General features: G+C 41.1%; 2 protein-coding genes across 5 annotated transcripts in view; one reads left to right on the top strand and one right to left on the bottom strand.

The window, feature by feature from the left end:
- The window catches only part of BRAF (B-Raf proto-oncogene, serine/threonine kinase), a 131,511-nt gene extending 116,420 nt beyond the window's left edge, over positions 1-15,091 (top strand). For all 4 annotated transcript variants that reach the window (XM_075939782.1, XM_075939791.1, XM_075939774.1 and 1 more), the window contains one exon: positions 7,252-15,091. In XM_075939782.1, the coding sequence (XP_075795897.1) occupies positions 7,252-7,274 (23 nt within the window). In that variant the 3' untranslated portion in view covers positions 7,275-15,091. The remainder of the gene's footprint in view (positions 1-7,251) is intronic.
- Positions 15,092-16,550: 1,459 nt separating this feature from the next.
- Positions 16,551-22,461, bottom strand: LOC102448845 (NADH dehydrogenase [ubiquinone] 1 beta subcomplex subunit 2, mitochondrial). The gene is made up of 4 exons (XM_075939831.1): positions 22,302-22,461; positions 22,065-22,209; positions 18,185-18,280; positions 16,551-16,648 (listed from the first exon to the last, which is right to left on the bottom strand). Exons 1-3 carry the CDS (start codon positions 22,385-22,387, stop codon positions 18,209-18,211), a joined length of 303 nt encoding a protein of 100 aa, XP_075795946.1. The 5' UTR covers positions 22,388-22,461; the 3' UTR covers positions 16,551-16,648; positions 18,185-18,208.
- Positions 22,462-22,575: the final 114 nt, after the last annotated feature.

Genomic DNA, 22,575 nt, shown 5'->3' with positions numbered 1-22,575 from the left:
AAGTAGAATGCCTAGCCATGTGGTTACGCATCCTTGCAATGCAGTAGTATAGCTCAGGGCTCGGAGAGGCATGAACAATTCATAGGTTGACTAATTGCCTAGCCCCTCTTGGGCTACTTCTACACTGCAGTGCTATTTCGGAATACTGGAGGTATCCTGAAATAGCTATTCCATGTCTTTGAGTCCGCCCATTATTTCAAAATATTACTGGCTCTCTTTCCAATGTCCCAGGAAACCTCATTTCACAAGGTGTAAGGGACGTTTCGGAATAGCAATTTATTTCAAAGTAAGTGCTGTGTAGACATTGCCAAATTTCGAAATAAGCTATTTTGAAATTAACTCGAAATAAGCTATGCAGTTTGCATAGCTTATTTTGAGCTCCACGTGTAGTGTAGACGCACCCTTATAGTGCCCCTAGTTCTTTTCTCTCCATCTGCTGGTAAAGTAATAGAACAGCCTCTTTTTTTTCAGTTTTGTTAAACAAGCAAAAGCAATGGTAAATTGAGGTTTTGTTAGAGTTAGTCGTAGGATTAAAAGCTTTTTTGAAAACATTATGGACTGTTTTGTCAATGTTTTGCTGTTGTTCACTTTGGCAGACCTATCTTAAAATCAGAGTTTTTAAAGTTTTTTTTCCTCGTCAATGAAATTCTTACTTTAGATATTCAAGAGAAGTGCTTCTTATGATCTCAGCTGAAGGTCTCATTGCCTCCCTAGGTGGAAGCAGTATGGCTGCTATGCCTCCTTCGCTGTCAAAGGAAGATTTGGTACAGAATTTCAGGCCAAAAGGGCTCATCCTCTCATGGGCTTGTCCTCTGGTAAACTCATCCTGCAATGAGCCATCAAAATGGGTTTCCACAGCTAAGGACAGTGGGTAAGCAGCTGTGACTCCAGCAAACTCAAGAGGCGTCTTAGTAAGAAAAATGGTCTGCTTCCCTGGATCTTGGAGAAGAGTAGAACTTGTTTGGATCCAGACTCGCTGGATCAGTCATCCATGTCAGGGATCTGTGCCATCTTATCTAAATGCCAGGAGCCAATATCCTTTGAAGGCTCCAGTGGTGGGAATGCCTGAGACACAGAGCCATCATCGCTGCCCAGCTCCAACTTACTTCCTCTTAGGGTCCATCATAACTTCAAGCAAGATATTCTTTGGAACAGTCTTACCATTAATGCTGTGCAGAGAAGCCTCTGGCCATATCTACATTAGGAAACTATTACTAATTTCAGCTTAAGAACGCCCGATTTAACACCTTCTAACTAGCATGTCCTTACTATGGGGAAGCATCGAAATTAGTCTGAGGCAGGCTCTGTTAATGTGGGTGTGCTACCTTGGACTTAAAGCCCCAGGAAGCACTCTGGGAAGCTGCAGGAGGCCTCCCGGAGGCCAGTAAGTTCAAATTAGCAGCCCCAGAGCGTCCACACTATTTCGGAATTAGCATTACTCCTGATAAAATGTAGGAGTACAAAGTTTGAATTCCCCAGCACTTTATTTAAAAAAAAATACAGGCTTGGAAGTGTGGATGCACCCCTTACAAATTTGAACTTAGGGCGGTTATTTTGGAATAAGGTCCTAGTGTAGATCAGGGCTATGTTGCAATGGAAACCACAATTCTGGAAAAACTCAGTGTCATCCATAGATATATTGGACGAGACCATGGTTTCCCACTCTTCCAAAAAATCTGAGAAGATGAAGGATTTAGCAGGGATCCCTCTGCTACCTCCATAGGAATTCCCAGGAGTACTGATATTCCTGATGTGAAATCAAATCTTCAAAAGTATAATTGTCTTATCTCATTATCTGATGAGAGCATCATCTCCTTTTCTCTGAATGATATCAGAGCCTTTTGTGATGCCCATTACGCTTCCTGAACCTTTGCAAAAAAGGGTGGAGGAGGAAAGCTGAGGAAAGCCTAATTATGGTTTCTTTGGGGAGAATCCAGTCCCTTTTTTCAATCTGCAGGATTGGTTCAGGGTCCTTATCCTTTCAAGATGCCTATTTCTGTATCTTTGTAAGGCATCTTCCCTTAGGTTTATAGAGAAAACAACTTGTACAAGCTAGCAGTCTGAAGGGTGTTCACAGAGTCACTAATGGTGAGTGCAGTCCATTTGTGTTGACAAGATTTACAGGTGTATCTGCATCTAGATAATTGGTTCATTAGAGCCCAGTCTTATTGTGAAATAATGTATTCCCTGTGAGACTTACTCTTTCTTCAGAGCTCTTTGTCTGAGAGTAAACTAAATGAAATCAAACTTGGTCCCTGGGCAGAATCCAACTTTCAAAGAGGCCCACTCTAAATTCTACAAGGTTATTTACTGCAGGCAGTGAACCTAGCTATGTCCATGCTAGATGGTCCTACAAGATTTTATCATATGTGTGAGGCCTGATGGATACCTGCACCCATGTCATCTCTCTTTGCAAGCATGCAAATGCGACCCATGTAGAAATATTTTCACCTTAGTGGGTCAAATACTCACTGCTGTTGTGGATACTACCAGTGTACATTTAGAAGGGGTTGCCCTTCTCTTAGCTTTCTTCTTACAGTGTTGCATAAAATCTGGGTTGAGGAGCACATCAAGGATCTTGGAGCTGTGCATAATCTTGGAAAACCTCAAGAGTGCAAAGTCCACATACATTTGCTAGAGTTGAAAGTTCTCCCAGAATCCTTTCTCCCAGAGATGAGGCTCAACTAGTGCAGACCTTATGAATGTGATCTATCACGTGGACCTTCATGGAAGAGCTTAGTTGCTTCTTTTTGGAATAGTTTTTTGGAAATTGTGCATTTGAAACAAAGTTGGTCCATCTAACAAGTTTTAAAATGCCTTAGTGACCTTCTTGATACAAACGGGGACTATCATATGTGGTCGTTCAAATCCTCTATGACATTTGGAAATTGAATTGTTTACTGAAAGTCAAAACAAATGTCAGAAGTTCTGATTGAGAGAAGGCAGAAATCCATACTCGGATGTTTTTCTTACATGCTGAGGAAAAAGTTCTGTTATGTGTTTCCTCTTGCATCCAAAGCACTGCATGAGGTTCAGCAGGACAGAACCAAAGTGATCCTATTCAAGTCGGCTGGGCACAGCAGACTTGTTCTCAGAGCATATGGCACTGTTTGAAAATCATCCATTCGCTCTTCCTCAGAGGCAAGATCTCTCGTCCGAGCAGAACTGCAGGGTAATGAACATCTCAAGTTATTTCATATGACAGCATGTTTGGTGCTTTCAAAAAACAGGGGGCCTATGCTTGTCAAGTCAGTCATGCTACAGATAGAGCTTCTGGGGGATAAAGTTGGGGTGAGGCGTAGGAAATGTTGGGATAAGGAAATTGGCTCTGAAATGCCAAGTATTGCACAACTGTGGCTGCATGGCTGGACACATGATTGCTGCAGTGTTCAGCCAGTACACTTTCAGAACAAAAGTGTCTGTTGGCAAGTAGACTTTTTTATATGCAGTCTATAAAATTTAGAAGAAAATTACCTTGTCACCTGCCACTACTGGGCCTGCATGTTATCTGCACTAAATTTGTCACCCATTCAATTAAGATTTATTATCTTGAGATCATGGTAGCACCTGCAAGTTAATAAGGGTAGACTAAGTTTGTTATCAATGTCAGTTCACTAAGATGTAGATTTGAACAGATTGAAAAATGACTGACAATATTGACCTTTTTTGCATCTATGATGCCTCATATCAGTCACTAGATGAAATATTTTAACCTAGCTCTGTTCTCCTGCTCTTCATATTAGCAGTTCATCTTTCATCATCTGAAGTCCCTTAGCAACAATTAAAAACTGCACTATTGGCTGAAACAGGTACAAGAAGGCTACGACTACACTGGCATGATTTTCCGAAAATGCTTTTAATGGAAAAGTTTTCCGTTAAAAGCATTTTCGGAAAAGCACGTCTAGATTGGCAAGATGCTTTTCCGCAAAAGCACTTTTTGCAGAAAAGCGTCCGTGGCCAATCTAGACACGATTTTCCGCAAAAAAGCCCCGATCGCCATTTTCATGATCGGGGCTTTTTTTGCGGAAAACAGTACTGTGCTGTTTACACTGGCCCTTTTGCGCAAAAGTCTTTCGGAAAAAGACTTTTGCCCAAACGGGAGCAGCATAGTATTTCCGGAAAAGCACTGACGATCTTACGTGAGATTGTCAGTGCTTTTCCGGAAATTCAAGCGGCCAGTGTAGACAGCTGGCAAGTTTTTCCGCAAAATCATCTGATTTTGCAGAAAAACTTGCTAGTCTAGACACAGCCGAAGAGTAAAGAGGGTGCAGTCTGTTTATTAATCATTTTTAATCAGCTGCTTAGGAAAGAAGACTGAAAAGCAAATTTATATAAAACATGTTTGGACATTGCAGCTAAGCATGAAAATTATTTTTAAAAATAACCTCAAAGAGGCAATTTTGTAATCTTTTGTCTTTTTTTCCTTTAAAAAAGGACAAAAGCACGAGGCAAGAGTTTTACTGTGAAAGATGCTGTATTTGTGCCAGAGAGGAACAAGAATAACATTAGGTATATTGAGTGTTTGGAAGCAAGGGCTTTATCTGCTGGGAGAGTATTAGCACAGTAAACTGAGCATGTGGATAACACACTTCATTTAACAGGATTATCTTTCAGTTACATGGCTCCATGGAGTACTGGAGCTATCAGAGGGCATTACTTTTACTTGCAGGTTTTGTGTGTGTGACATTCACAGATTACAGGGACACTAAACTTGTTTTAGCATTAAATTTGGCCAATTATAAAATGCTGTAATTGGGTGAGAAGTTCTCCAGACAGTTCTCTTCCTGTGATCCCTCCACACCATGCCTTAAATCAATAGCTCTGATGCTGGAAGATAATGAAGTGAGGAAAATGAACATTGGTTCAGTGTAATGTCCCTACTGCTACTTTCAAGGGGAAATTTATCTTTATGCACCAGGCTAGTACAAAACTTATGCATTGCTCACATGCCACTAAAGCCTTAAAATAAGTTGTAAGTGGGGCTTAAGCAGTGCACTGAACTTGTGTTGGCCGTTTGCTTTTGGATGAATTTCATCCTTCAGACCTATTACTATTCTGGTGTTCTCTTTAAGCTGAATCCCAGAAAGATATCAACAAATAAAAGCCATTATTGGATTTGTGCTGGATGAAGTTTGCAAAGGGGTAGTCTAGAAAAAGCTAAACATCATGAAGTGTTTTTTGCATTGTTACTACTTAAAAATAACCCCACCAATTTACAAGATACCTTTTGTCTGCCCTAGTCTCCTTTACTTAGAGACCTTGGAACGCTCCCGCATTCACTTCCCATGATACTTTCCTCATAGCCAAAACCCTCGATTAATTTCCTCAACTCAGACTCTCTTAAGTGCTCTTGTGTCCTTATGGACTATCTCAGTACATGCACTTCTGCAGAAGTTATTCCTAAGAGTACTCTCTGTGCTTTTTCTCATCACATAGTGAGTTTTATTCGCTCTCTTTGGTTCCTTCCTTTGTAAAGCAGGCTGCTCTACCATTTTGGGAGACTGTCTCATTTTGAATTGAACTAACATTAATTCTCTTTAATGCTACTTGTGAATATATTTCTTCCCCCTCTCCCCCCCATGTTCAAGAGTATACATGTAAGACAATATTCGTACTTATTTTTCTTTAGGCTATTTGAGCTGTTTTTCAGAATGTAGGATATCTAGGGAGCATTTGTTTGAATCTAAGTGTACAGAATACTTTTGCTAAATAGAACAAAGACTCTGTTCTGTGCATTTACCCATCATCCACTCTTAGGGTATGTCTACACTGCATTCCTCTTTCGAGAGAGGAATGCAAATGCAGCCGAGCTAAATTGCAAATGAAGCGCAGATTTGAATTTCCTATGCTTCATTTGCATAATGGAGTCCGGGCATTTTTTCAAAATACCCTATTTCAAAAGAAAAAATGCAGTCTAGACAGGGTTATTTCAGAAAAAAAGCCCTTCTTTCGAAATAACCCTTAAACCTTAGGATTAAGGGCTATTTTGAAAGAAGGGGTTTTTTGGTTTTTTTTTTCAAAATAACTCTGTCTAGACTGCGTTTTTTCTTTCAAAATAGAGTATTTTGAAAAAGCGCCCGGATGCCTTTATGCAAATGAAGCATGGGAAATTCAAATTCACGCTTCATTTGCAATTTTGCTCGGCTGCATTTGCATTCCTCTCTCGAAAGAGGAATGCAGTGTAGACATAGCCTTAGAAAAGAGTTCTGAAAATTCCTAAGGATGGGTGTCCTTTTGCAGGCAAGTGGCATAACTTGTTCCACCAGCAGAGTGTGAACCCAATAGGGAGACTTTTAGTTAAGCACATCTAGAGATCCTCCAGGAAAAATCCAAAGTACAATTTATTCGTTGGGAGAAAAGGAAGGTCTTTTGGCTAACGCACAGAATCTGGAAGCAAGAGTCATTGGTTCTATTCCAGGCTTTGCTACAGATGTCCTGTGTGACCTTGGGCAACAATCTTAATCTCTGTGCCTCGTCTTCATTGTCTGTGATGTGGGGATATGTATCTACGACACAGGATGTATATGTGAAGTGATTGGTGATGTCCTCATGAGAAGGCGCTGTAAATAAATATTGTTACATAATTGTAAAATGGTCACTAGGGTTGTTTCGGACCCAGGCTAGGCACCCAACCTGGGTAAGTGAATGTACTTCCACCACTCTGCTTTCTGGCTTAGGAGTGAATGGACAAATTTACATTTCAGGTTCCATCCCCATAGATGGCTGTATTGATCTATAAGCTATTGTATTGTTTTAATAATCAAAAGGACTTTAATGTGTAATGCTTAAAGGTTCATGAATAAACACAGTAATTCTTTTGATTATTAAACCAGTTTTCAAGCAAGATAAAGCTGGTTTACAGGCTGACAAACTGCCATTATAACATATGTCACTTTTCAGCAAGTGGTACGCAACTGATAGTAGGAAGTTTAGAAATTAAATTCTAATACAGCATTTTATTTTTCATGATGAAAAAGATTTCTGCCTGTGAATGTTCAGAGCTCTGCCTTGAGCAAAATGGGCATGGCTTGCTTTTAAGAAATCTAACTTAAATAAAATATGCTGTGAGTGCACTTGATGTTGTCACTACAAGTATGATCTTTCTAGTCCTTAATTTTAACTGTTGCGTTTATTAACATCTGACATATTCAGCCTTGCGTTGCATAGACTGCAGAAATCTCTGTCCAGCGAATAATTGTGATCACCTTTTTAAACCAAGCTCTTCTCCTCCCTCTTCTCCTCCCTCTACAGGAGAATTTGCAGCGTTCAAGTAGCCACAGCGTCATGGCAGCACCCACACTATTATTTAAGTCTTGTGTTCCTACAGTTTCTTAACATCAAAACTCTATTCTGCTCCTCAAAACCTAAAGCAATTTAGGAAAAGATATCTGTTAGCTTAGAGTGGAGCAGAATGGAACTGCTGGTCCAACACTAGGGGGGGAAATAATCTTTTTAGGAACCAGAATTCTCTGCTGCCAGTGTTTCTCCTTCAACACAAAACACCACGGAGACCCGCAGTGGCTGCCTGTACCGTTGGCATCATTCCCAGGAGAGAGGAGAGGGCACATGTGTTTTGACTTTGGTGCTCAGGCATAAGGGGATGGAACTGCTGCTGCAGCTTAGGAGACTTGCTTTGGATGGTCTGCCAGTTGGCTTTCTCCCTCTAACAACGAATCATCAGAGGCTGAACATCTGATGAGAGTGCTAATCAAAAGAATCATCTTCTGTTCTGATTTATATTTTCCTGGCATGCTTACTGATTTATGGGACAAAATGCAGTATCCCCTTTTCATTTAAATGCAGATGTCAAATATTTTAATCGATCTACATCACTAACTTTTATCCTGGTCAAATTAGATACCTTGCAGGATGAGAGATTAACCTGAAGGAAAAGGGGATGCTGCAACATTTTTCAAGTTTACTTTTCAGCTATCCAAAAAACTAGCCTTTTCTTGTTCCCAGTGCTTTCTGGTGTGCTGAGAAAGGGCATCTTTCAGAAGGGTTGGGTAGCTCCTCTCGTTGGTCCAGCAACAAACTAAAGTCAATGAAAAAAAAATGTAGCAAGTTCTCAAATTTTCTTTGTATCATCTGTGCAGTGTATTTTTCATAGATGCGACAATGGCATCTGTAGTCTGTAAACTGCTAATACAGACTATGAATGGTGTATGTACCTATTTTAAAAGTTTTATTTTAAATGAAGGTGCAGTTCAATGCCAGATACCTTACCAATGCATAAGGTTTTCATAAACAAGAAAAAAATGTTCTCAGGTTGAATTGAATTAACCCCTCCCCCTAGAATTAGACATTCTGCAAATTGTGTTTTGGTACTTAGAGAGCTTTTTTAAAAGGATTTTTATCCTGTTAACTCAGTGTTCTCTATTAAGCGTGTGTGTAAATGTGGAGCATCTTGTCCTAATGGCAAGGTGTTTGATTTAAAAAACAAAACTACTACTACAAAAAACGGTACTTGCTGGATCCACGCTGACCTTTTCTCCTCTCACCGGTTCTCTCTGTTTGACTCTCTTGTTCCTATCCCTCCATTTTTCCCTTTTCCACTGTTTGCAACTAGGATAAAGGTGACAGTATCTGCATTAATTTCTCTTTTTAATCTGGCCTCCATACTCACTTCTCTAATGCTTGGTAGCTTTTTGACAAGTTACCAGGTCAGAATTAAAATTCATAAAGTTGAGCACATTGTTTACCTCTACTAGAATATTTTGTGATGTGATCCATTTGCAGAATATCTCCAATATGTGATATGAAATGTAAATTATTTGTAAAGAGGCAAGTAAGACCATAGTAGAAACATTCAAACTCACATAAGACTCTTCAGAGTTTGCTTAATATCTACCCTATATCACTCTACAGGAGGCAGGAGAATTGATGTATGACACAAATTGGCAGTGCTTTTCTTTGATTAATAAAATCATAAAATGCATTTGAAGGAGTTAAATGTGTACAAATGCACACGGCTTTGGTTGAACACATTGCTCCTGTCTCAGTAGGTGAGGTAGGGATCTTTCATGTGTACAGAAGGGTGCCCCTGGATTTAGGAAAGAATACATATCTCTTGCAGAACATGCTTTTAAAACCATGTATTTCTACAGCTTTTCAGGTAGTCTGTTATGTTTGTCAATTCATATTTATGGAGTTTAAGGGGTCCTGATTAATCTGAAATGAGAATTATAATTGGAATACTGTGTATTCATATTAATTCCACAAACATTAGCTGGACAGCAATAGAGAGTGACAGGAAGTTACTATGATGATGAAGCAATTCATATTGCTACATGAATACAATTGATTTTGTGTACAGGATGCATTTTAACAGAGAAACAAGCACAACTTTTTTCTTCTCTGCTGTGGGTCTTCAGATACTATTAGGTTTCTTCCTTCTTGACATGGATGGGTAGGAATTAAAATAATCTGGAGTAGTATCGACTTTCCAGGGTGGAGAAGCAAGTAAGTGATCAGTAGTGCACAGTCAGGTGAAATCACGATGCACCCTGTTAGTGTAATGGTAGAATACAGCACTATCCAAGGCAATTGACGGACCAAGGTAGAAGAAAGCTAGGAACCAAGTTGTCAGTAACAGTTGAGAATTTAATTCCAAGGAAGTGAATTCACTATTGTATCGATGTTTTCCTGTCATCCTTCTAGCTTTTTTATGGTCTGTCATGAAGCTTGTAAATGTAGGGCACACTGAAAATTATATATGCTTTTAAGGGAAGCTATAGCCAAAGTAAGTGTGTATTGCAAGGTTAAGAATGATCATTTCAACATATTGGATAAAAATCCTAATTTCCCTCTATATTTTCATGTTGGCAGAAAAGTATTTGTTAAAATATAACAGTAAGGAATTATTTTTATCCTTGTTTTAAATTAATTTATTTTGTAATGCTTCATTACCCATTATTCAACAATATGCTTCTTGAGCCCATAGGAAAAGCACAAGAAAAATCACTATCCTTGTCCATGCAAAGCACTTTATAAATATGTTTTTTTATCTCTCTCATCCCCTGAAAAACATGTACATTGTTGGTTAGTTAAAGTCTGTCAGGTTTCATTTCTGTTACCTTCCAAGTTTGTTTGTTTCTCTTAAAGTAACTGTAATATTTTATGTTTATGTCCATCTTTCTATCTATACAAAGACCACCTTAATCCTCATGCAAGACTTTGGGAAATGTTAGTTGATAAATAATTGTTTTCATATATTTCTTTTCCTTCAGAAATTACTAAGGATGTTTTGCATGAAAATGGGATCAGTTTTAAAGGTGCCTTGAAGGTGTTTGGTAAATAGCAAGACAGTAGCAGGGACACATATTGAAAGCCCTTAGCTAGCAATGGGGTGAAGAATATAATGAACTATTTAAAAATAAATAAATAATTTCAGGTTCTATCTTTACACCATACAGTTTCAGCTCATCAGTAACACCCCAGCTCAGTGTAGCAAGGCATAAACCCACATGTCAAGTTTGAAAATTGTATTAAATATTTTTTATCTGTTGGGATATAATATTATCTAGGCATTTATACTGCTTTAAACTCCAACATACCTGAGCAGCTAAAAAGCTTTTTCAAAACTACCACTTGAGTACCTGTAGTCCAACTCTGTGCTCTGGTGGAGTACATTAGCTGTGAAACACCCCCACTTCTCCCATATACAGAAATTGGAAAATACCTGTCTTATCATCTAGTCCAATTTCTCTGTCAAAGCAGGATTCTTCCCTACAATATAATGTCTGGGGCATAATGGGGGCTCTGAAGTCAAATGGTGTGAGTGTAGGGACCTGATTATTTTTAAGGTAACAGCACCTGAATGTCCCTATGTTCAGTATAGTCCTGCCACTCTTTTAAAAACAACACTCTTTTAAAAACAATGATAAAAAACAACAACAAAACCCCACACACATTTGCAGGTCACTGAGTTAATCAGTTCCTGCTTGCTTTTATTCCTTATGTGAAATCATCCATTCTCATAATTTGAATTCTTAAGCAGTTATTGGTAATACAAATTATTTTGGGTCAAATTCTGCCATCATACATTTGGGGCTTCTGCTTAAGTCAGTTGGAGCTATATGTGCTCTTTAATGGACAGCATTTGGCCTACTGTGACATGTGAATAAACAGAAGTATGAACTGTTAAAGTTCACATCTTTATGGAAATGTCCAGTGGTAAAAACCTATTGAAGAATTGTCTCTATAGTTGCATTGTGCTGTCAGTATACACCATGCTTTATTGAACACTTTAAAGACAAAGACCATGCCCTACAGACATGATCTAATGTCAGTTGAAGCATCAGTAATTCTTGAAGTTATCTATATAGTGGAGGGCTGAATTAAGAGTGTGCAAACATTTCACCCCTTTCCAGCCTACAGGTTTTTATTGTATATTCCCTTCTTGACTGTGAGTGCAGCATGTGTAGCACAAACTATTCAGAGTACTGTAGACAAGTATCTTTCCGTCCACTGAAACAATGTCACCAGGGTGAAATATGATAGTCTAACCATTTAGGTACATTAAAGATTCAGATAAAACCAAGTTGCATAAATGAACAGTCATGACATCACTTTGAAGATACTGGATGTTTTGTGTCTCAGTAGTTTTTTTTTTATATGTAGATACTAGTTTATCAAAAATATAAACTTGTTCCACTTACTACAGCTTTGCTAGTGATACAGGTTTACTAAGTCAGCTTATTTTAAGACACACACACACACACCCTTTATTGGCCGCTTTATTAGATCTTATCTGGTAAATAAGTACATCAAAACCAGGTGCCGACAGTTGACATTTGTTTGCTTTAGATTTTAAAGATGCTGATATAGAAACTAGTCAGCCAGCACTATGAGAGCAGTGAATAGTAATAGTTGTGTGTATGGGTTGAAGGGTCAATTTTTTAAAAAAAATAGCAGGTTGGGGATGTTGCTGTGAACAGACTGAGGAAGTGAAAGCTAATATATGCACATATAGAAAAGCTATCCAGAAACTCTCTTAAATGGTATACATGAGGCTTTCCAAAAGTTACCTTTGCAATTTGCCAAATGATCTTGTGCCTTTATGACTTACAACCGTATAAATAAAAATAGGTGCTTTGTGGCTTTGGTTTAATTCCAATGCAGTGTCTTCATAGTTAAATGCAAATATAGATAGACCTTTCTCAAAAGTTAAGTTCTGGATTTTGTAAATGTAAGCAAAAGCTATATGTAAGGTAGTGGCAGGGAGAATTTACAGAAATATCTGGTGTTTGTATCCAAAATAAAGTTCAAACGAGACATATGCATTTCTGAGAAACTTGAAGCTACTCTACAGAAAACAAAATGAGCTGCATAAAAAAAAATAAAGCCTTTTTGACCCCTCCAAAAATCTAGCATCTTGTTAGGGAAACTTAATATAAAGTTCTTGGAGACATAAAGTCAAAATATCTGGAGAACTGTATGAAAAGTGAGCTCTAGACTACTAGGCTGTCAGTAACCATAGCGGCATATTGCATGTACATCATGGCATGCAGTTAATACATCATGATCCAGGGGTTATGTTGTTTAATGAAATATCAACAGGTTTGTTTAGTTCTTTCTCAGGCCTCATATTGATACACTGCTAAACCTCCACAATCCTAGCCACTGTTTAATGATCATATGTTATATTGTTACATGCTTACCTTGGGAGACGAGTGTATTGTCAGTTGAGGGGCAAAAGATATGTTTCAATTTGATGTATTCATATTTCAAACTTATCTTCACTCCTGGCAGTACCTTAAATACTAGTGTCATAATTCATCCGTCTATCCTTAAGGAAAAGAGAATGTTTTTGTTCTTAATGTTTTTTTCAAGTCTTTTCCCTGCCTTTGTTCTTGGTGGAAGACTTTGGACATAATTCTTTTATATAAATCAGTTCAATTAAATACACAATTAATCTAGAACATTACACTTCTTTTAATCCCTTTTTAGTTCCTTTTATAAAACAGGCTGTAATGTTTGTAAATGTTTTACTTAAATTCCAGGCTATATCTGGAATTTTTCTCCCTCCTCCAACCCATGCACTGAAAATACTCTAATATCCTCCCTACTTTTAGGAAAAACACAGCTATTTTCCTATTTTGTGAAGGAATGAGAGCTGGTGGAATGTTTGGGAAAATTTAAACTGCCTAGGCATTTGTTTTAATATCATAGCAACAGTATGTTCAACCCATCCAGATGACGTAACAGCCTACATGCACTATATAGTCTTTCTGTCTGCAGCAATTGTAGTTTAGAATTCATCTGTATTAACATTTACTTTTCAATTAGTAAGACACGAAGCCAAGAACTATGTACCATTGTTGCTTGAGTTTTAAATAATGGTTCGTTTGTTTTTGACAGATACCATTGCATTTGTGTGCTCACCTTGTTGGAACACAATATATTTGTTTTGTGTGCTTCAGAGTTAAGTACAATATTAAGACATGAGAAGCAATGAACCCTATCTGGGCACAGATATTGGGGGGACAGGGACAAAATGGACCAAACACAGGTGGTAAATATTTTTGAGCTAGTGGGGAGGGTGGGCATAATTTAATTCTTTGTCTAAAATAAAATGTAAGTGCAATAAATGTGCTTTTTATTCAAAGCTGTGAACTGTTTAAAAACAAACATGCACATCATTCCTTCCTGAGCCTTGTTTTTTTCTTTCTTCTCCCCCCCCCCCTCCAAATGATTGAAACCTGGCAGTGGCCAACCTGCATGTCTTATCTGTTACCATGATTTAATACATGCTTATCTAAATCATGCCATTAAAAATCTCATTTGGGTCAGACTAACAAGATAAATCCTGCCCAAGTTTTGCATCTCTGGAGATTTCTTTGGAACTAGTGCTAGTCTGTTATGCTTCACCGGGAAAGGTGGGCTATGAACATCCCTTGAGGATGAAGCACTGGCAGGGGGTCCTGGCAATCTTTTTCATGGGGGGAGGAGGGGTACAGAGTCTACTCCAGCCATTGAATTAGCCTTGCTGAGCCCAAAGATTCCTTCCTCAGCAAATGACTGGAACCTGCTCTGGCTATGCGTCCCAGTGCTGAGCAGAGGACTTTTTCCCTAAGCAACTAGAAAGATGACTGGTAACTTCCTGCTTGAGAGCTCTGTAGTCCTTTTGTCAAAACAAACATGCAGGCTGGCCCCTGTTTTGTCCTGTTATTCCACCTTGTTTTAAAGGAATAGATAATCATTTATGCAGTAGTTGCACAGCCTGTCACTTCCTCACTCACCATCATGCTGCTTTCCCTAGGTTAGAAAAGGTGCACAGTCTTTTCTCCACAAAGGACTCAAAACCAATGTTTCTTTAAAGTTCATGAAAGCATAGCACTCAGTTGTTGGACCCCAGAAGGAAAAGTAAGGGGAGGTGGCTTTTTAAAAAAAATTAAAGATGTTGCCCGATAATACCTTATGAGCAACAGAATACAAAGTAGGAAAAGGAAATCTTTTTTATTTTTTAAACTTAGTGCAATGAAATGTACATCCCAGTTTGAACTCTGTGCTGACACACACAACATTCCTTTAAGCTGTATTTTTACCACCAGAAGTTTTGTGAGGGTCTGAGTCTTCACAGTAGAAGGTCCAATCTAGTTAGTTAAAAAAACAACTGTTAGTAGATCTCTATAGCTGCTTTTAAAAACTACAATGGAGTAATTGTTTTAAAACTTGTATTTATTTTTTAATTCATAAGAAAATGTTTATTTTCAGTTTTATGTTATAGACCATGACAACTCACTTTCTTTCCTTTCCCAAATGCCCACAGTAATTGCTACTACAAATTATTTTTCTTGTTTCCTTCCTCTCTACTTTTGTTACCCCTTCCTTTTAGTCCTTCCATTTGTACTTTGAAGTTTTTTCTCATGTAAATTTGTACAATGGGAAATATTGTCCAGTTTGGTTAGAGAGCATGGAGACTTAAAGAAAACATTAAAAATTTGATAGCTAAAATTGATTGAAGAAACCTATTTCTGTGTAAAGTTATTTAAGAACTCTGTATTATATAAAAGGCAAAAAGTTCTATGTACTTGATGTGAATATGAGATTACTGCTATAATAAAGATTGACTGCATGGAGAACCATCTGAGATGACATTTATTTTTAATGGTGCAATCCCCAAGACATCTTTCCATTAGCGCTTTAACAAAGAGTAGCTTGAATATTGTAAAGTCTCAGAGGGGTAGCCGTGTTAGTCTGTAACTTTAAAAACAAGTAGTCCTGTGGCATCTTTGAGACTAACAAAAATGCATCATGAGCTTTTATGGGTAAAACCCACTTTATCAGATGAATTGGAGTGGAAATAGCAGAAACCAAGATGTTTGTGTGTATATAGTAGTAGAAGAAATACCTGACAATTGTAGGACCCATGATAATTAAGTGGGCTGGCTGAATCCAATTCATAGCTTTTGCATATGTTAAAGGCAGGAGCCAATTTCTATTTATAAATAAAAATCTTGGATTCTGTTATTTCCATTACTATTCATTTGATGAAGTAGGTTTTACCTATAAATGCTCATGATGTTATTCTGGATATTGTATAATACTTAAATTTGATAATTAGCTCACAAGAGTGGGAGTTAGAAGAACCCAACTTTACCTTGGGCCAAGGGGCTGTTTCTCCCTCCTGTTTATTGACCTCTGCTAGAGCAAATTTTTGTCCTTGCTCCAAGAAGCTTAGGTTAGACTCTCCATACTGGCTTTGAGGAAAGCAAAATCAAGGATTAAGAACATATTAGCTTGTTTTTACATAAGTGCTTTTCATTGATGTATCTCAAAGTGCTTCATCTTTATCCTCAGACCACCACTGGGTGGTAGTGAAGTATTAACATGTTAAAGCTAGGGAAATGAGGCACACAGAGGCTAAATGATTTTATCAAGGTCACACTGGAAGACTAGTGAAGCAGGAAATTGAATCTTGGTCTCACATTGTCTAGGGTAGTGCCCAGTTTCAGTTAAGACTTATTCTGTGTGAGAGGGGTAACATCCCCTCTTGCCTGCAGCAGAAAATTGCTATAAGCTTGCTTTGCATTTTTCTAATTGTCAGAATTTTTTTATTGTTTAAATAGCTCACTTATCGTGAAAAGCTTCTCCTATTTTAAAATATTCATTAGGTGCTGGTTTTAGATTAACTTCAGCACAGTCCATTTTGGAATTATAATTACTACTAGTATTGAAATCTGATTGGCTGTTTTTTACTTCAGATTCCCCTTCCCTCCCCTTGCAACTTTCCTAATTAGATTACTAATATTAAAAGCTTTGTCTCCCCTACATGAAGTCACTTTCTGAACATGGTTTTGTCAGTCATTACACTTGCTGCTGAATAGTATTCATCACCTATTCAGCTGCCACCACAAGTCATTAGTGTAGCACAGACCAACTGAAAGTAAACTTGTGAAGCACCTGTATGAGCATGTTTGGCAGGAAAGTATATAGAAGAGACCTTAATCAACTGCTCTTTCTTCTCCCCATACAGGGATGATTATTTAGCAAAAAGCTTCCATGGTACAGTGATTTAGTTTACAAAAGAATCTTAAAGCATGAGCTTGTAACTTTTGAGATTTTTATTTACAGTGTGGTTTTACCAAAACACAATAATGCAAGAGCCAAAGCCTCAACTTCTTCAGAGATCCCACCACAGGACCTGCAAATGACAGATGGAAAGAACATTAAGGAACACTCAGTTTGTCAGAGTCCCTTCCTATATCAGTGCAAGCCTTGGACAATAAAATCCAAACCATCCTCTTAAGCCACCTTTGGCAGGAACCTATAACTTTCTAGTGCAAAAAGCATCTACATTAGTAGTTTGTTTTTAAAGACCTCTTTAAATGCAATAATTTGAAATCCCACTGCAAATGAAATAAGTATGTCTTTCATCCAGTCTTAATGGAAACAAGGGCTTGACAGCAAATACTTTCACCTTCCTGATACTTGATGTAGAAGGGAAAGAAACTGAGTTGGTTTAAGAGGTGTGTGGAAATAAATATCTCAATTATACTTTTAAAAGGGATATCTTTCAATTGATCAGTAGTTCCTAGCATTAGTATAGTCAGCAATCAAGTGCCCACGCAGAGATTTAACAGATGTCAGCTTACATCCCAGACAAATCCCGAAAAGGAATTCAACTAAACTTTGGAGCACAGTTCTGTTAGGATTAAACTAATTTTTGGGGGCCTATGTACATTAGAAATGGGATCTAGAGCCTTTCAGCTCTACTGCATTGGCATGAATCCAAAATTGGTGGCTACCTGTTGTTCCAGCTGGAGAACCAGGAAAGGTATAGTAAGGCACGGCATCAGGAAAGTTATAAAAATGGAGAAATCAATGCAAAAAGCTTTAGTTTATTCTTGAACTTATTAAAAAAACATGGTGAACAATGGCAGAACAATCAAAGTTTATCCCACCACATGAAGTAGATAATGGCTATCAAAAAACTACTACATGACTTAGTGGCAGGATAAGCAAATTGGCAGGGAATTTAAAACAGTACTTCTGTCCAGTAAAGCACCATGTCCTCAAGCAAGAGTCTCAGCACACTCTAAGATGACTTAAGTCCCAGTCATTAGGGATCAATGCAACCAGCAAAGCTAGGGGGGGAAAAATCAGGGGAAAAAAAACCTGCTCCATTCTGTGAATCAGTACAGGTTGAAACTATCTGGTCTGGCCTTGTTGGGACTTGACCAGTCCTTAACCAGGGAATTTGCCAGACTTGAGGTCAATTCTGGCCTGCTGTTTCTGGCCTCCAAAGCACCGTGTCTCCACTGCCAATTCCTGGCCTGCCAGTGCTCCATTCTCCCAGCACCCAACCCACTGGGGCTCCGCTATTCTCTAGTCTGGCTACACTCCTGGTCCCAGCCCACCATTTTTTCCTCCATAAATGCTCCAACCCTGGAGCATGCATGGGGTCACCAATGATGCCAGCCAAGGTGTTGCCAGAGTAGGGAAGTCCAGATTAGAGACTGAACGTGTACATTAACAGAGGCAAGGGGCTCTGAAGTCTGCCAATAAATCTTACTGGTAGATATCCCTTTTCACAGAACTTATCAACTGTGCTATGGGGGAATTCTCTTCAGTGTTCACTGTATATTTATGTCAATTCAGGGATTTGAAGTTGGACATTAAGACACATTCCATTCATTCTAAAAACTGTCTAAAAAAGGAAAGTTTCAAGGGAACCTACACATTGGTAGCTGGAGCTATATATCTATTCTTCATCAGGAGGGATCCCCAATTCCTCATCTGTCCATTTTGAGGCATCTGGGTAAGGAAAGTGACCCTTGGAGCAAACAAAAAACATTCAAGTAATAGTTAGTGAACATTTCATTTTCTAGAGCAGCTCCCAAACTACAAAATGGTGCTCTACAAAATGTCATCCCCTCTACAATGTGACCTCACACACACACACACACGGGCTACGTCTACACTGGCCCCTTTTCCGGAAGGGACATGTTAATTTCAGCTATCGTAATAGGGAAATCCGCGGGGGATTTAAATATCCCCCCGCGGCATTTAAATAAAAATGTCCGCCGCTTTTTTCCGGCTTTTCTAAAAGCCGGAAAAGAGCGTCTACACTGGCCCCGATCCTCCGGAAAAAGCGCCCTTTTCCGGAGGATCTTATTCCTACTTTGAAGTAGGAATAAGATCCTCCGGAAAAGGGCGCTTTTTCCGGAGGATCGGGGCCAGTGTAGACGCTCTTTTCCGGCTTTTAGAAAAGCCGGAAAAAAGCGGCGGACATTTTTATTTAAATGCCGCGGGGGGATATTTAAATCCCCCGCGGATTTCCCTATTACGATAGCTGAAATTAACATGCCCCTTCCGGAAAAGGGGCCAGTGTAGATGTAGCCATGGTGTGTGTGTGTGTCATGCTGGGTGGAAGACTATCTTGAAAAGCAAAATTCTATATGGCGTGACCTTATGTGTACAGTGAGAAAGGTCATGCAGCATGGATGAGGCCATTTCAGGAGAAAGACATTGTACTGAGGCTTAAACTGCCTTTTCTTAGGTTATGAAAGTGGGATCCACAGATTATTAGATATTTAGGCACCTAAATTCCAGTTTTTGGCACCACTGTAATCCACAAAACTGCTGCCAAACCCTGTGGTCACCTTGCTTGCCACCTAAGTTTTCAGGTTAAAAGTTTTCTGCCTCTGGGCAGTCCACTGCTGCCTTGTGCTAGGAGTCTGGACACCTATCTCCCACAGTGATTCACAATCCAGGGTAAGATAGGCATACAAACATGTCACATGCCGGACCCAATCTAGCAGACCATGAAGGGTACCAAATTCCTGGATGGAGGAAGAAGAACTGAAGGTGGTAATGCATACCTCCCCTTTTAGAACAATCACCTGGGATATGGTGGGGTCGGCATCTGAGCTCCTGGACTCGGCATGAGTTGGAACTGAGCCTGGCTACATGACTGCCTGGCTCCTAATACACTTCAATTGCAGAGCTGCAGTAGGGGTAGGTCCCAGACCCTGCGCAAGCAGGACTGAGCCAGGCTGCTGGCCAGCCTGCTAAAAAATTGACTGGCTAGGGGAGGGGGAATGTGTATAATCTACAGCATTAATTCATAAGCTTTTGCTTATCAGTTAATTGGTTAATCGATTACACTATTACATCCCTATACAGGAAGTCTGACTAGATGATCATACTGGACCTTTTCAACCTTCGAATCCAGGACCATGAATATATCGTTATTTAACCACAATGGCATAGCTTCAAGCTGGGTCTGCCACATCCCAAAAGAGTACTCTAACCACTGGTTTCAATAACTAGGGCTGCTACCTCCTCTTTTGCATCATCTTGTGTGGAGTGAGGCAGATGCATCACTCACACCCACAAGAAGCAGGTTAGTCACTTAAGTCCCTAGACTCCAGAAGAGGTTCCCATTCATGGATCACTAAGCACATAGAGGGTACGTCTAGACTACATGCCTCTGGCGACCGAGGCATGAAGATTAGGCTACCGGACATAGTCAAATGAAGCGGCGATTTAAATAATCGCCGCTTCATTTAAATTTACATGGCTGCCGCGCTGAGCCGACAAACAGCTGATCAGCTGTTTGTCGGCTCAGCGCGGCAGCCATGTAAATTTAAATGAAGCGGCGATTATTTAAATCGCCGCTTCATTTTACTATGTCCTGTAGCCTAATCTACATTCCTCGGTCGCCAGAAGCACATAGTCTAGACGTACCCATAGATTCTTCCCTACAGCAAGATCAGTCTGGAACCTATGTAAGGGGTGGGACTTAACATACTACTCTCCACACAAGCTAGCAGCTTCCATTGGCTAATTTAGACCTCATCCACACTATGGGGTTAAGCCAGCCTAAGTTATACAACTCACGTAGCTGGAGTAAACAGAGCTCAGGTTGACTAATTGCAGTGTGTACTCCACCAAACGAGAGGCAAAAGGTAAGTTGACAGGAGAGCAATCTGGTTGATTTAGAGTGTCTTCATTAGACTAAAGTGACCCCCAATGGATCAAATTGCTGCAGTGCACCCTCTCACTCCTCCCATGTAAACATACCCTCAAACAACTTAGCATGTTTGCTTTTGCAGACAGTTGCCTATTCATTGTTCTGGGGGCAAAGGTGCTTAATTCAGGCTTTGTGACTGTACAGGCTGTTCCTATGATTTTCTAGGCACCCCTAATCCCTCCTTATTGGACAGTCAAGCCCACCCATGAGCAGCGATTGTTTTTGTTCTGCATTTGCACCATGCCTAGCACAGTGGGGTCCCCCTTTGGGCCTCCTCCATGCTACTTATGGTTTTCCATACTCCCTTATTACAAGGGATCTCTCATGTTGTCATCTCTCTACAATGAGGTCAGGAGTACACATGTGAAGGACTAGTCAACTACAGTAATTCCACATTTAACACATGCTCGCTTAACACGTTTTCGCGATAGCATGATTTTTTTTTAGGGAACCTTTTTTGAATTAAACGACCGTCCCCGGAATAACACGATTTCCCCAGCCGGCCCATTGCTGGTGGCTGCGCAGGGCTACGCCTGCCTCCCTGCAAAGCGACAGAGGGTTTGCCGCTCGCCGTGCTGTTCCCCACTGACTCCCCCTCGCCAGATGCCTTGTCCCCTCTCCTCCGCCCCCACTTGCAGGCTGGTGGCTGGGTTTCCCCAGCTGGCCCATCACCAGTGGCTACAAGGGGCTTCCCCCACCTCCCTGCAAAGCAGCATAGGGTTTGCCACTCGCTGTGCTGTTCCCTGGCAATCCCCCCTCGCTGGACACACTGCAGGTCCCGGCAGACCTGTCACAGAGGCATACTCCCAACCCAATCCTCCTCCCCTTCCCTTTCCCAGAGCCAAACACCTCCCTCCCTACTGTAACCCAGTCCCCTTTTCCCCCTAACCTTATGTCCTGGTCCCAACAGCCACCACCGCTTGAAACACAACCCCCACCTTTTCCATTATTTTCAGTGGGAAAACTGACCCCGCATAACACGTTTTCACTTAACACGATCATTTTCTGAAACATATCTATAGTGTTAAACGAGGAATTACTGTTGCTTCCCCCCCTTGCTGCTTCTAACAGAAAGAGGGAGTGGGGGGGGGGGGAGGGAAGAGTACTTCAAAGTGGCAGCACCACATGCAGCCTGGGGCCAGCTATGGTCTCCCCAAGATGCACACAGCATTTCAAAGTGGCAGTGCTGCATGGAGCCCGGGATCAGTTACGGACGCCCACACTGTCCCCAGGCGCTGTGTGGCACCGCCACTTTGAAACGCCGTGAGGAGCCTCAGGCTGGGGTCAGCCACACGGGGCTTTCGCCTTTGAAGTGCAGCGATAGCCCTTAGGGCTGTTGCTACACTTCCAAGGCGGAGGCGCCCTATGGACGGCTGGATGCAAAATGCATCGAGTCCTGGATTAGTCAATGACTTGCCATTGACCATCGCTCGGCAGGGGTGGCGGAGTGACGCAACGAGACACGCAGCTGGCAGGCGAATAGCCCCGCTGAGGGCTCCTGGGGCCGGGGCTAAGGCACCCGCCCCTCGGTTCTGAACTAGAAACCTTGGCCACCCGCCGCGTGCCGCCCGCCCCGCCTCACCAGCACCGCGTCCGGGTCGTGCCAGAAGTGCCAGAGGATCCAGAACCAGGCGAAGCCGCTGAGGAGCTCGCCTACCACCACCTGCCGGCGCGTGAGCGTCGGGAACTGCCGATAGCGCGGCTCGATGTGCACCTCGCCGCCCGCGCTGCAAGGGGCGAACACAGGAGCCGTCAGCGCGCGCGCCGCCCCACGGCCCCTCCCAGCGCCCCCGCCCCGCCCCGCCCCGCCCCCACTCACTGCCGGCGCCCGGCCGCTCCTCTCACGTCTGTGGCGCGCAGGACCCGAACCAGGCAGCCCCCGGCGCGGCCCAGCGACCCGAGCATGACGCCGCCCCCGGCTGAGCCGCTTCGTCCCCCCAATGTCACCTTCCGGTCTTGGGGGGGGGGGAGGTAGGAGGGGAACGTGACCTCCCAACACCAGCCGCTCTGATTGGCCTGAGCCTCAGTCGGTATATACCAACTGTAACCGCGGAGGGAGGGGAGACAGAAACAGAGAGAACCCGACCGCCTCA

Source organism: Pelodiscus sinensis, chromosome 1 (genome assembly GCF_049634645.1).
Source record: "Pelodiscus sinensis isolate JC-2024 chromosome 1, ASM4963464v1, whole genome shotgun sequence".
Classification (NCBI taxonomy): Eukaryota; Metazoa; Chordata; order Testudines; family Trionychidae; genus Pelodiscus; species Pelodiscus sinensis.
Note: the sequence above shows the minus strand (reverse complement) of the source record. Positions and strands in the feature narration are given on the sequence as shown.